The 14,022-nt window shown below is 46.3% G+C and overlaps 1 protein-coding gene across 1 annotated transcript; it reads right to left on the bottom strand.

The window, feature by feature from the left end:
• Positions 1 to 11,135: 11,135 nt before the first annotated feature.
• LOC118473273 (uncharacterized) lies at positions 11,136 to 12,470 on the bottom strand. Its single transcript, XM_035962453.1, has 2 exons — positions 11,604 to 12,470; positions 11,136 to 11,497 (listed from the first exon to the last, which is right to left on the bottom strand). Exons 1-2 carry the CDS (start codon positions 12,458 to 12,460, stop codon positions 11,473 to 11,475), a joined length of 882 nt encoding a protein of 293 aa, XP_035818346.1. The 5' UTR covers positions 12,461 to 12,470; the 3' UTR covers positions 11,136 to 11,472.
• Between the last annotated feature and the right edge of the window lie 1,552 nt (positions 12,471 to 14,022).

Here is a 14,022-nt window from a genome sequence, read left to right as displayed (position 1 = left end):
AAGTTCACCTTTCCCCTTTCAATCCACCTTCGAGACTAAATCAATCAAACTCAAGCAAATGGTTAGTCTCAAAGGGTCAAGTTGTAACACATCTCCCCCTCAACATGTGCATCACTTTGCAACGGACTTGTGAGGTCCGGGGAGTGTTTGTACAACTTGAGCACCACAATAAGCAACAAAATGCAGAATGAACCTGATCAAATGCATAAACACATGTATGCTACAATTCAATCCAAGTTCCGCGAATCTAAGACATTTAGCTCACTACGCAACCTGCAAAAGGTCTTCTCATCTAGAGGCTTAGTGAAGATATCGGCTAGCTGGTTCTCGGTGCTAACATGAAACACTTCGATATCTCCCTTTTGCTGGTGGTCTCTCAAAAAGTGATGCCGGATGTCTATGTGCTTTGTGCGGCTGTGTTCAACAGGATTTTCCGCCATGCGGATAGCACTCTCATTGTCACATAGGAGTGGGACTTTGCTCAGATTGTAGCCAAAGTCCCGGAGGGTTTGCCTCATCCAAAGTAGTTGCGCGCAACACTGACCTGCGGCAACGTACTCGGCCTCAGCGGTGGATAGGGCAACGGAGGTTTGTTTCTTAGAGTTCCATGACACCAGGGACCTTCCTAAGAATTGGCACGTCCCTGATGTACTCTTCCTATCGACCTTACATCCAGCATAGTCGGAGTCTGAGTATCCAACCAAGTCAAAGGTAGACCCCTTTGGATACCAGAGCCCGAAGCAAGGCGTAGCAACCAAATATCTAAGAATTCGCTTCACCGCCACTAAGTGACACTCCTTAGGATCGGATTGAAATCTAGCACACATGCATACGCTAAGCATAATGTCCGGTCTACTAGCACATAAGTAAAGCAAAGAACCTATCATTGATCGGTATGCTTTTTGATCAACGGACTTACCTCCTTTGTTGAGGTCGGTGTGTCCGTCGGTCCCCATCGGAGTCTTGGCGGGCTTGGCGTCCTTCATCCCAAACCGCTTTAGCAGATCTTGCGTGTACTTCGTTTGGGAGATGAAGGTGCCGTCCTTGAGTTGCTTCACTTGGAACCCAAGGAAGTAGTTCAACTCGCCCATCATCGACATCTCGAATTTCTGCGTCATCACCCTGCTAAACTCTTCACAAGACTTTTGATTAGTAGAACCAAATATTATGTCATCGACATAAATTTGGCACACAAACAAATCACCATCACATGTCTTTGTAAAAAGAGTTGGATCGGCTTTCCCAACCTTGAAAGCATTAGCAATTAAAAAGTCTCTAAGGCATTCATACCATGCTCTTGGGGCTTGCTTAAGTCCATAGAGCGCCTTAGAGAGCTTACACACGTGGTCGGGGTGCCGTTCATCCTCGAAGCCAGGGGGTTGCTCCACGTACACCTCCTCCTTGATTGGCCCGTTGAGGAAGGCGCTCTTCACATCCATTTGGTACAACCTGAAAGAATGGTGAGCGGCATATGCTAGCAAGATACGAATGGACTCTAGCCTAGCCACAGGAGCAAAAGTCTCCTCGAAATCCAGACCTGCGACTTGGGCATAACCTTTTGCCACAAGTCGAGCCTTGTTTCTCGTCACCACCCCGTGCTTGTCCTGTTTGTTGCGGAATACCCACTTGGTTCCCACAACATTTTGCTTCGGACGAGGTACCAGCGTCCAAACTTCATTTCTCTTGAAGTTGTTGAGCTCCTCTTGCATGGCCAACACCCAGTCCGGATCTAGCAAGGCCTCTTCTACCCTGAAAGGCTCAATAGAAGAGACAAAGGAGTAATGCTCACAAAAATTAACTAATCGAGATCGAGTAGTTACTCCCTTGCTAATATCACCCAGAATTTGGTCGACGGGATGATCCCTTTGAATCATCGCTCGAACTTGGGTTGGAGGTGCCGGTTGCGCTTCTTCCTCCATCACATGATTATCTTGTGCTCCCCCTTGATCACACGCCTCCACTTGAGGTACCTGTTCATCACCTTTGGTTGGGGGATTCACCATGGTTGAGGAAGAAGGTTGATCACGTTCATCTTGTTCCTGTGGCCGCACTTCTCCAATCGCCATGGTTCGTATAGCGGCCGTCGGAACATCTTCTTCATCTACATCATCACAATCAACAACTTGCTCTCTTGGAGAGCCATTAGTCTCATCAAATACAACGTCGCTAGAGACTTCAACCAAACCCGATGATTTGTTGAAGACTCTATACGCCTTTGTATTTGAGTCATAACCTAACAAAAACCCTTCTACAGCTTTGGGAGCAAATTTAGAATTTCTACCCTTCTTCACTAGAATGTAGCACTTGCTCCCAAAAACACGAAAGTAGGATACATTGGGTTTGTTACCGGTTAGTAGCTCATACGACGTCTTCTTGAGGAGGCGATGAAGGTAGACCCTGTTGATGGCGTGGCAAGCCGTGTTTACGGCTTCCGTCCAAAAGTACTCGGGGGTCTTGAATTCTCCTAGCATCGTCCTCGCCATGTCGATGAGCGTCCTGTTCTTCCTCTCTACCACACCATTTTGCTGTGGTGTGTAGGGAGCGGAGAACTCATGCTTGATCCCTTCTTCTTCAAGGAATTCCTCCACTTGAAGATTCTTGAACTCGGACCCGTTGTCGCTCCTTATCTTCTTCACTTTGAGCTCAAACTCATTTTGAGCTCTCCTAAGGAAGCGCTTGAGGGTCCCTTGGGTTTCAGACTTATCCTGCAAAAAGAACACCCAAGTGAAGCGGGAAAAGTCATCAACAATAACCAGACCATACTTACTTCCTCCTATGCTTAGATAGGCGACGGGTCCGAAGAGATCCATATGCAACAGCTCCAGAGGTCTTGAAGTGGTCATCACATTCTTGCTGTGATGCGCTCCTCCCACCTGTTTACCTGCTTGACAAGCTGCACAAGGTCTATCTTTTTCGAATTGCACATTAGTTAGACCTATCACGTGTTCTCCCTTTAGAAGCTTGTGAAGGTTCTTCATCCCCACATGTGCTAAGCGGCGATGCCACAGCCAGCCCATGCTAGTCTTAGCTATTAAGCATGCATCTAGACCGGCCTCTTCTTTTGCAAAATCAACTAAATAAAGTTTGTCGTCTAATACACCCTTAAAAGCTAGTGAACCATCACTTCTTCTAAAGACAGACACATCTACATTCGTAAATAGACAGTTATACCCCATGTTGCATAATTGACTAACAGATAGCAAATTATAACCAAGAGACTCTACTAAAAACACATTAGAGATAGAGTGCTCATTAGAAATTGCAATTTTACCTAACCCTTTTACCTTGCCTTGATTCCCATCACCGAATATGATTGAATCTTGGGAATCCTTATTCTTGACGTAGGAGGTGAACATCTTCTTCTCCCCCGTCATATGGTTTGTGCATCCGCTGTCAATAATCCAGCTTGAACCCCCGGATGCATAAACCTGCAAGGCAAATTTAGGCTTGGGACTTAGGTACCCAACTCATGTTGGGTCCTACAAGGTTAGCACAAATATTCTTAGGGACCCAAATGCAAGTTTTGTCTCCCTTGCATTTTGCCCCTAACTTCCTAGCAACAATTTTCTTATCCTTTCTACAAATAGCAAAGGAAGCATTTAAAGCACAGTAAATTGTAGAAGGTTCATTCACTACATTCCTAGGAGCATTATGAACAACATTTCTCCTAAGCATATTTCTACCAGGCATAACATGAGAACTAGAAGCAGTCATAGCATAAGAGTCATAAGCATGTGAACCAAAAACATCATGACCTCTAAAAGCATTTCTAGAATATCTCCTATCATTATATAAAAAGGCATGGTTCCTTTTAGCACTAGTAGCCATAGGAGCCTTCCCTTTCTCCTTAGTGGGAATGGGAGCCTTATGGCTTGTTAAGTTCTTGACTTCCCTCTTGAAGCCAAGTCCATCCTTAATTGAGGGGTGTCTACCAACCGTGTAGGCATCCCTAGCAAATTTTATTTTATCAACTTCACTCTTGCTAGTCTTAAGTTGAGCATTAAGACTAGCCACTTCATCATTTAGTTTTGAAATTGAAACTAAGTGTTCACTACAAGCATTAACATCAAAATCCTTACACCTAGTGCAAATTGCAATATTTTCAACACAAGAGTTACTTGCTACTTCTAGTTTAGCATTTAGAACATTAATTTCACCTTTTAAAGAAGAAATGGTTTCATTACAAGTAGAAAGTTCACAAGAAAGTATTTCATTTCTTTTAACTTCTAGAGCAAGTGAATTTTGTGCACTAACAAATTTATCATGTTCTTCATATAAAAGGTCTTCTTGTTTCTCTAAGATTCTATCCTTTTCATTTAAGGCATCAATCAACTCATTAATCTTAGCTATCTTAGTTCTATCCAATCCCTTGAATAAACTAGAGTAATCAATTTCATCCTCACTAGATTCATCATCACTAGAAGAATCATAAGTATTAGCATTACGAGTGATTACCTTCTTTTCCCTTGCCATGAGGCAAGTGTGATGCTCGTTGGGGAAGAGGGTTGATTTGTTGAAGGCGGTGGCGGCGAGTCCTTCATTGTCGGAGTCGGAAGAGGAGCAATCCGAGTCCCACTCCTTGCCTAGATGCGCCTCGCCCTTTGCCTTCTTGTAATGCTTCTTCTTTTCCCTCTTGTTTCCCTTTTCCTGGTCACTATCATTATCGGGACAGTTAGCAATAAAATGACCAAGCTTACCGCATTTGAAGCATGATCTCTTTCCCTTGGTCTTGGCCTTGCTTGGCTGTCCCTTTCGACTTTTTAGCGTCGTCTTGAATCTTTTAATGATGAGGGCCATCTCTTCATCGTTAAGACCGGCAGCCTCAATTTGTGCCACCTTGCTGGGTAGCGACTCCTTACTCCTTGTTGCCTTTAGAGCAATGGGTTGAGGCTCGTGGAGTGGACCGTTCAACGCGTCGTCGACGTATCTTGCCTCCTTGATCATCATCCGCCCGCTCACGAATTTTCCAAGTACCTCTTCGGGCGTCATCTTCGTGTACCTGGGATTCTCACGAATATTGTTCACGAGATGAGGATCAAGAACGGTAAATGACCTGAGCAGTAGGCGGACGACGTCGTGATCCGTCCAACGCGTGCTTCCGTAGCTCCTTATTTTGTTGATAAGGGTCTTGAGCCGGTTGTATGTTTGAGTTGGCTCCTCGTCCCTTATCATCGCGAATCGTCCAAGCTCGCCCTCCACCAACTCCATTTTGGTGAGCAAGGTAGCGTCATTTCCCTCATGAGAGATCTTGAGGGTATCCCAGATTTGCTTGGCGTTATCCAAGCCACTCACCTTGTTATATTCATCCCTGCACAATGAAGCTAGAAGAACAGTAGTAGCTTGGGCATTCTTATGGATTTGCTCATTAATGAATATAGGACTATCCGAACTATTAAAGTGCATTCCACTATCTACAATCTCCCATATACTAGGATGGAGAGAGAATAGGTGACTACGCATTTTGTGGCTCCAAAATCCGTAGTCCTCCCCATCAAAGTGTGGGGGCTTGCCGAGTGGAATGGAAAGCAAATGTGAATTTGAACTTTGCGGAATGCGAGAGTAGTCAAAGGAAAAGTTAGAATTGACCGGTTTCCTTTGCTCGTAGTCGTTGTGGTCGTCGTCCTTTTGGGAAGAAGTAGACTCATCACTGTCGTCGTAGTAGACGATCTCCTTGATGCGCCTTGTTTTCTTCTTCTTTCCTTCCTTCCGTCTATGACCCGAGCCAGAGTCGTTAGGCTTGTCATCTTTGGGCTCGTTGACGAAGGACTCCTTCTCCTTATCGTTGATCACGATTCCCTTCCCCTTAGGATCCATCTCTTCGGGCGATTAGTCCCTTTCTTGAAGAGAACGGCTCCGATACCAATTGAGAGCACCTAGAGGGGGGGTGAATAGGTGATCCTGTAAAACTTCAAAACTTAAGCCACAAAAAACTTTGTTAAGTGTTAGCACAATTATGGCCAAGTGGCTAGAGAGGAGTCAAAACACAATAACCACAAGAAATCAATCACAGAGATGACACGGTGGTTATCCCGTGGTTCGGCCAAGTACAAAACTTGCCTACTCCACGTTGTGGCGTCCCAACGGACGAGAGTTGCACTCAACTCCTCTCAAGTGATCCAATGATCAACTTGAATACCACGGTGTTCTTGCTTTTCTTTTCTCAATCCCGTTTGCGAGGAATCTCCACAACTTGGAGCCTCTCGCCCTTACAAAAGATGTTCACAGAGAATCACGGAGCAAGGGAGGGATTAGCAACTCACACACAACACAAAAATCATAGCGAATACGCACACACAAGACCCAGACTTGAGCTCAGAAGACTAGCACACTAGAACGGAGCTCAAATCACTAGAATGTCGAACAAGTGCGCAAGATTGATGTGTGAGTGATCAAGAGTGCTCAAGGAATGCTTGGTGTACTCCTCCATGCGCCTAGGGGTCCCTTTTATAGCCCCAAGGCAGCTAGGAGCCGTTGAGAACACATCTGGAAGGCTATCTTTGCCTTCTGTCGTCGGGCGCACCGGACAGTCCGGTGCACACCGGACACTGTCCGGTGCCCGATTTGATTCCATACAAAGCTCATCCGACCGTTGCTTTCTGATGCAGATCTGCGCACAGTTGGCGCACCGGACATGTCCGGTGCACACCGGACAGTCCGGTGTACCTTTCCGACCGTTGGCTCGGCCACGTGTCGCGCGCCGATCGCGCGGCCGACCGTTGGCTCACCGGACAGTCCGGTGCACACCGGACAGTCCGGTGAATTTTAGCCGAAGTCGCCGGAGAAAAACCCGAGAGCGGCCTCTTCGGCCGAGGCGGCCAGGCGCACCGGACACTGTCCGGTGCACCACCGGACAGTCCGGTGCCCCAGATCGAAGCAGCCCCTTGGCTGCACACAGCCAAGTCTTCTCTTCTCTTCTTCTTTCTGTTTCTAACACTTAGACAAATATATTAGTACACAAAACCAATGTACTAAGACTTAGAAACATACCTTTGCTCTAGATTTGCACTTTGTTCATCCATTGCATAAATCCACATTTAAGCACTTGAGTTGGCACTCAATCACCAAAATACTTAGAAATGGCCCAAGGGCACATTTCCCTTTCACTGTCACGTTGTCTCACTACACCGCTATCATCATCGAGCATTTAATCCGCCCACAAATTGTGCAATCACACCCAAATAAATAATACTAGCAGATTGCACAAAATTACTCAATAAATAAAGTGAGGCAACGGGTAACTTACAGCACGTAGATTGTCTACGTGGGAAGACCAGCTCAGCGAACACGAAGTTCTGTCCCAGAAAACCAATTCCGCCGCCCACGTCCGGGCCTGCACGGCGGGAGGTTGACGGAGATACTAGAGCCGCTGCCGGAGCCGAGGGAGACGTCCACGGCACCAGCCCGAGAAGACGAACACCGCGCAGCAGGGAGCCCAAGCACCAGGCCACGGTGGACAACAATCAGAGCATACGGAGCACCACACAGGCGCACTGGAACTGCACAGCAACACACTAATGCCGCACAGCACGTGCACAGCACCACCTCCACTCTCTTCCACCAACAAGACGAATACCAGAACACCAAGAATCGAAGGGATCGATTTGCACCGAGACTGGAATCGTGAGGAGGAAGAGAAACAGGGAACTGCGTTTTTATTTTTTACCGAGAGAGAATGGCCAGGGGCTTGTCTCCATACTTAAGGAGCATAGGAGAGGAGGATAACAACCGGATCCGCATGAGCCTTGGCCGAACCAGCCGTAGAGAACGGAGCAGCCGTTGAAACCACCGTCGCCGCCATTCACTCGGCTGCTGCCGAGTCGCCCATCTCTCTCTGGCTCTGGCCATCGGCCGTTCGGCCACCTCTTCCTGGCCGCTCGATCCCTGGCTGCTCTCCCACGCCAGCCGGCTGGGCTGCTCGGCCCATGGCCCTTGAAGTGGCCCAGCTCGGCTGGCCTTTCCTTCCTTTTTTTTTTAAAGTTCATTTCTTCTATTTTCCATAAAGAAAATAAAGGGAAAATTCCCTTAAATGAACAACAATCCCCACCATTTTCACTCTTATTTTCTGATCAATGTCATTGAGCTCCCGTACTGTTTATATACTACTTTTCGGCAGAGGTACTTGTTAGGTTTGAACCAAAGCCTATCCCAGTGTGTTCCAACCCTGCACGAGTAAGCGGAGGACTACGCCTTGATCCACAAACCCTAGTGTGAGAGTCTTCGCACAAAAGGCACATAGTACTAGGCAGATTATCTCCTTCTCTTACGGGGCAGGGCGTTACGGTCATGCCCTTTGATATCTATTCATGAGCTCACTAGAGAGATAACCCCATTCTCTCCCGGACTGCGACCCCACAGTCAGCTCATATAGGTGAAATCATTAAGGAAATTCTGTAGGACAATTTCCCTACTTATAGCATTGACTTCATTAAGAGCATATTGCTCAACCTGCCATACAGAAAGAGCACAGCAGCTCATGAGACTCTTTGTTTTGTTGTGCTCTTGGTTTCACAGTGCTTCGTTTCCTGGAGCCTGGATCTCGGGACCTCCGGTCACACAGGACAGTTATCCGCAGTTGAAACCGCTAACAGGGTACGAGTCCCATTCCCATACACGCTGCTTGGATTGGCTTTTGAGCCAGCCCTTTGGTGAAAGGATCAGCAAGGTTCCTTTCAGACTTGATGTAATCTACGGTTATTACACCCGTCTCTCTAGCATGCCGACATGAATCAAGTCGTCTTCTGATATGCCTCGAGGATTTTTGGTTGTCCTTTCTACTGTTCACTTTCAGCAACACAGAAGTGTTGTCACAGTATACTAGGACAGCCAGTATCGGCTTTGCTAGCATTGGAAGGTCTGACAATAGGTCTCTCAACCATTCAGCCTCCAATGCTGCTGAATCAAGTGCAACTAATTCAGCCTCCTTAGTGGAACGTGTCGACACTGATTGTTTAGACGATCTCCATGACACGGCCCCACCAGCTAAAGTGAACACATAGCCACTTGTAGACTTCATTTGATCCGAGTCAGAGATCCAGTTTGCATCACTGAATCCTTCAAGTACTGACGGAAATCCGGTATATTTAATACCAAGATTCATCGCTCCCTTCAAATACCGAAGCACTCTGTACAACGCTACCCAGTGTCTATCTCCTGGACTGGCCGAATAACGAGCCAGTCTGCATACTGCATATGAGATATCTGGTCTAGTTGCACTGCTCAGGTACATGAGAGATCCGATGATCTACGAATATAGTAGCTGGTTCACAGGCTCGCCTTCATATTTACTGAGCGTGTAGGATGGATCATAGGGCGTGGTGACTGGTTTACAGTCCATATGTCCAAAGCGAGTCAGGACCTTTTCCACATAATGGGATTGTGACAAAGTAATCCCATCCTCACCCTTTATCAGCTTGATGTTCAGTATAACATCAGCTTCACCCAAGTCCTTCATATCAAAGTTCTTGGAGAGGAATAATTTTGTCTCCATGATAGCCTCCAAATCGGTCCCAAATATCAATATGTCATCAACGTATAAACACATGATGACACCTTTGCCCCCAGAGAAGCGATAATACACACACTTGTCGGCTTCGTTTACACAAAACCCGGCAGTGGTCAGAGTATTATTAAACTTCTCATGCCATTGTCTGGGAGCTTGCTTAAGACCGTATAAGGATTTAATCAAGCAACACACTTTGCTCTCTTGTCCTTTAACCACAAATCCTTCTGGTTGCTGCATATAAATTTCCTCTTCCAGCTCTCCATTTAGGAATGCTGTCTTTACGTCCATTTGATGAACAAGAAGTTTATACGCAGCTGCCAGCGCTATAAGCACACGGATTGTGGGCAATCGAGCCACCGGAGAATAAGTATCAAAATAATCCTCCTCTTTCTTTTGAGTAAAACCCTTAGCCACAAGACGGGCCTTGTACTTTTCAATAGTACCATCAGGTCTCCTCTTCCTCCTAAAGATCCATTTGCAGCCCACAGGCTTGCAACCAGCTGGGAGATCAGTTATCTCCCAAGTTCCGTTCGAGATGATTGAATCCATCTCGCTACGGACAGCCTCCCTCCAGTACTCTGCATCCGGAGATGTATATGCCTCTGTGAGGGAGCGTGGTTCTTCATCCACTAGATAAATAATATAATCATCACCCAGAGACTTTTCAGTCCTTTGTCTCTTACTCCTCCTTAACTCCAAATCTGGAGTCTGGTCATGGACACTCGAGGGCAGAGAATATGTCCGAGATGGACCATCTGGGGCTACTACTTCCTTATCCCGCATAGGGAAGATGCTCTCAAAGAATGTCACATCCCGAGACTCCATTATTACATTTACAGCGATTTCGCTTGTCTCGGAATGGACCACTAGAAATCTATAAGCTGCACTGTTATGTGCATAACCCAGGAAGACACAGTCTACGGTCTTAGGGCCTAGCTTTCTCTTCTTCGGCAACGGCACATTCACCTTTGCAAGGCAGCCCCAAGTCCGAAGATGCGAAAGATCTGGCTTCCTTCCTTTAAATCCTTTATAGGGCGTGGCCTCACGGTTGCGAGGCGGCACCCTGTTCAGGACATAGCACACTGTGAGTACTGCCTCGCCCCACCAGATGTCAGGCATCCCCGAACTTTGTAACAAAGCATTAGCTAAGTCACACACTGTTCGGTTCTTCCTTTCAGCTACCCCATTTGACTGAGGTGAATATGGAGCGGTGGTTTCATGAATGATTCCACACTCTTTGCAGTACTCATCAAAAAGGTTGGAAAGGTATTCACCTCCTCTATCAGACCGTAACCTTTTAATTTTCTTGTCTAGCTGGTTTTCAACTTCAGTCTTATAGATCTTAAAGTGTTCTAGTGCCTCATCTTTAGTTCTGAGTAAGTAAATATAACAGAACCTGGTAGCATCATCTATCAAGGTAAGAAAGTATCTTTTACCGCCTTTTGTGATTATACCATTCATCTCACAGATATCTGAGTGAATTAGTTCTAAAGGAGTGGTACTTCTGCCTTCAACCGTATGAAACGGTTTTCTAGGCTGCTTGGCTTGCACACAAATACCACATTTTACACCTTTAACATGTTTATATTCAGGAATTAAAGACATGTCACTTAATCTCTTAATGGCCTCAAAATTCACATGACACAAACGGGAATGCCATATATTATTAATGGAATCGTTATTACAGACCACATTAACATGGTAAGAAGAATGATTGTTCAAAACAGAAAGACGGAACAAACCGCCTGACTCATATGACTTTCCAACAAAAGTACCAAACTTAGACAGGACCACTTTATTAGACTCAAACACTAATTTGAGACCCTGTCGACATAGCAGCGACACTGAAATGAGGTTCCGGCTCATCGATGGCACATAGAGTACGTCCTTCAGCACGAGCGTCTTTCCTGAAGTTAACTTCAGGTAGACCTGTCCAGTACCTCGAACTGCTGCCGGAACACCATTTCCCATCAAGACTGGTGCGCTGTTGAATCCCTGGAATGAAGAGAACATGGATCGATCAGCACAAATATGAACAGTAGCACCGGAATCCATCCACGAGTCATCTGATGGACTTGCCATAAAGGCCTGAGGTGCATACCCTGGGGTGGAGTTAACCACCACGTTCCCTTCTTTGCGCTGAGGTGGAGGACCTTTTCCCTTCCTAAGTTTGCATCTCCGAGCTGTATGCCCCGAGACTCCACAAACGTAGCAGATAAAGTCCTCCTTTTTCTTCTTCATCTTTTTGGACTTAGGTTGGTTCATATTCTTCTGTGGAGAGTTCTTCTTCTTCTGGAATTTTCTATCTCCACCCTTCTCAACAACGTGAGCCTGGAGTTGCTGGGATGGCTTGTTACTGGACCTTGCACGCTCTTCCACATTAATCGCAGCTGACAACTCAGTGAGAGTCAATTGCTTCTTCATGTGGCGGCGTGAAGTCACAAAGTCTCGCCAAGAAGGCGGGAGCTTTGCCAGTATTGCATTCACCTGAAAACTGTCTGGTAGGACGCAACCATATTGGACCAAGTCCCTAACAAGGAGTTGAATCTCCTGTAGCTGCTCCATAACAGACCTTCCCTCAACCATTTTATAGTTGAGGTAGTTTTCCGTTGTGAATGACTCATTGCCATTGTCAACTTCAGAGAACTCGTTCTCAAGTTCAGTCCATAGACCCTTGGCGGAGGTGAAACGAGAGTACACATCAAATAAGCGGTTCGACAAGACGTTCAGCAGACGAGACAAGCATGCCTCATTGGCTTCGTCCCACTTGGCCTTCTCCGCTAGTGCGGCGGCCTTCGCTGCATCATCAGCATCATCTGATGCAGCCTGGGGAACAGCCGACGTCACTACCCAAAATAATTTTAGGTCAGTGAGCCACATGCGAGTCTTAATCTGCCAGCGTTTAAAGCTTGCGCCGTCGAACGCTTCAGGCTTAATGACATCAGAACTGGAGGCCATAATAGGAATTGGTTTTCTGGATTGTTGTAATATTAGAGAAATAAGTGACATGTTTCCTTCATATTTGAATATATTAAATATACTAATTCCGAATAAAACAAGCATATCACTCAGATAAATGCCATATGTAATTATAACAGCAATGAACAGTAGCAATTCTAGAACATGAAAACATGTAATATAGCTACTCAAATCCATTTGCAAATTAAACATGGCTAGTAGATGAAGAAGGCAGATCAAACAAATAAACATGATTGTTTAAATTAAAATATTGCTCTCAAAATAGCGGGTTGCTGCAATAAACAGCCCTCCAACGCTAAAGGGTGATCAAAGATCCTCGACTAACGTGACAGTCCTATCTTACCAAATCAGGGTTTTAGATCAAATATTATGAGCCTAGAAATCAAGCATGAATATCAAGATCAAAACAGTGTGCACAAAAATTAAGGAATAATAGTGAACTTAAATAATCAGCCTGCACAATAGTAAAAGATGACTAGGCACAAATAATATCAATGCTGAAAATTAACAACACACTAAAACCCAGACTGTCACGTTGTCTCACTACACCGCTATCATCATCGAGCATTTAATCCGCCCACAAATTGTGCAATCACACCCAAATAAATAATACTAGCAGATTGCACAAAATTACTCAATAAATAAAGTGAGGCAACGGGTAACTTACAGCACGTAGATTGTCTACGTGGGAAGACCAGCTCAGCGAACACGAAGTTCTGTCCCAGAAAACCAATTCCGCCGCCCACGTCCGGGCCTGCACGGCGGGAGGTTGACGGAGATACTAGAGCCGCTGCCGGAGCCGAGGGAGACGTCCACGGCACCAGCCCGAGAAGACGAACACCGCGCAGCAGGGAGCCCAAGCACCAGGCCACGGTGGACAACAATCAGAGCATACAGAGCACCACACAGGCGCACTGGAACTGCACAGCAACACACTAATGCCGCACAGCACGTGCACAGCACCACCTCCACTCTCTTCCACCAACAAGACGAATACCAGAACACCAAGAATCGAAGGGATCGATTTGCACCGAGACTGGAATCGTGAGGAGGAAGAGAAACAGGGAACTGCGTTTTTATTTTTTACCGAGAGAGAATGGCCAGGGGCTTGTCTCCATACTTAAGGAGCATAGGAGAGGAGGATAACAACCGGATCCGCATGAGCCTTGGCCGAACCAGCCGTAGAGAACGGAGCAGCCGTTGAAACCACCGCCGCCGCCATTCACTCGGCTGCTGCCGAGTCGCCCATCTCTCTCTGGCTCTGGCCATCGGCCGTTCGGCCACCTCTTCCTGGCCGCTCGATCCCTGGCTGCTCTCCCACGCCAGCCGGCTGGGCTGCTCGGCCCATGGCCCTTGAAGTGGCCCAGCTCGGCTGACCTTTCCTTCCTTTTTTTTAAGTTCATTTCTTCTATTTTCCATAAAGAAAATAAAGGGAAAATTCCCTTAAATGAACAACATATATATACCTGAAATTGATTAGAAAACTTGACCTCCACCACCCTCTCCATTTCTTAACCTTTGTCAAGGATAAGTGATCTCAT

Source organism: Zea mays, chromosome 9 (assembly GCF_902167145.1).
Source record: "Zea mays cultivar B73 chromosome 9, Zm-B73-REFERENCE-NAM-5.0, whole genome shotgun sequence".
Classification (NCBI taxonomy): Eukaryota; Viridiplantae; Streptophyta; class Magnoliopsida; order Poales; family Poaceae; genus Zea; species Zea mays.
The sequence above is the reverse complement of the archived record's forward strand: the minus strand, read 5'-3'. Positions and strand labels throughout refer to the sequence as shown.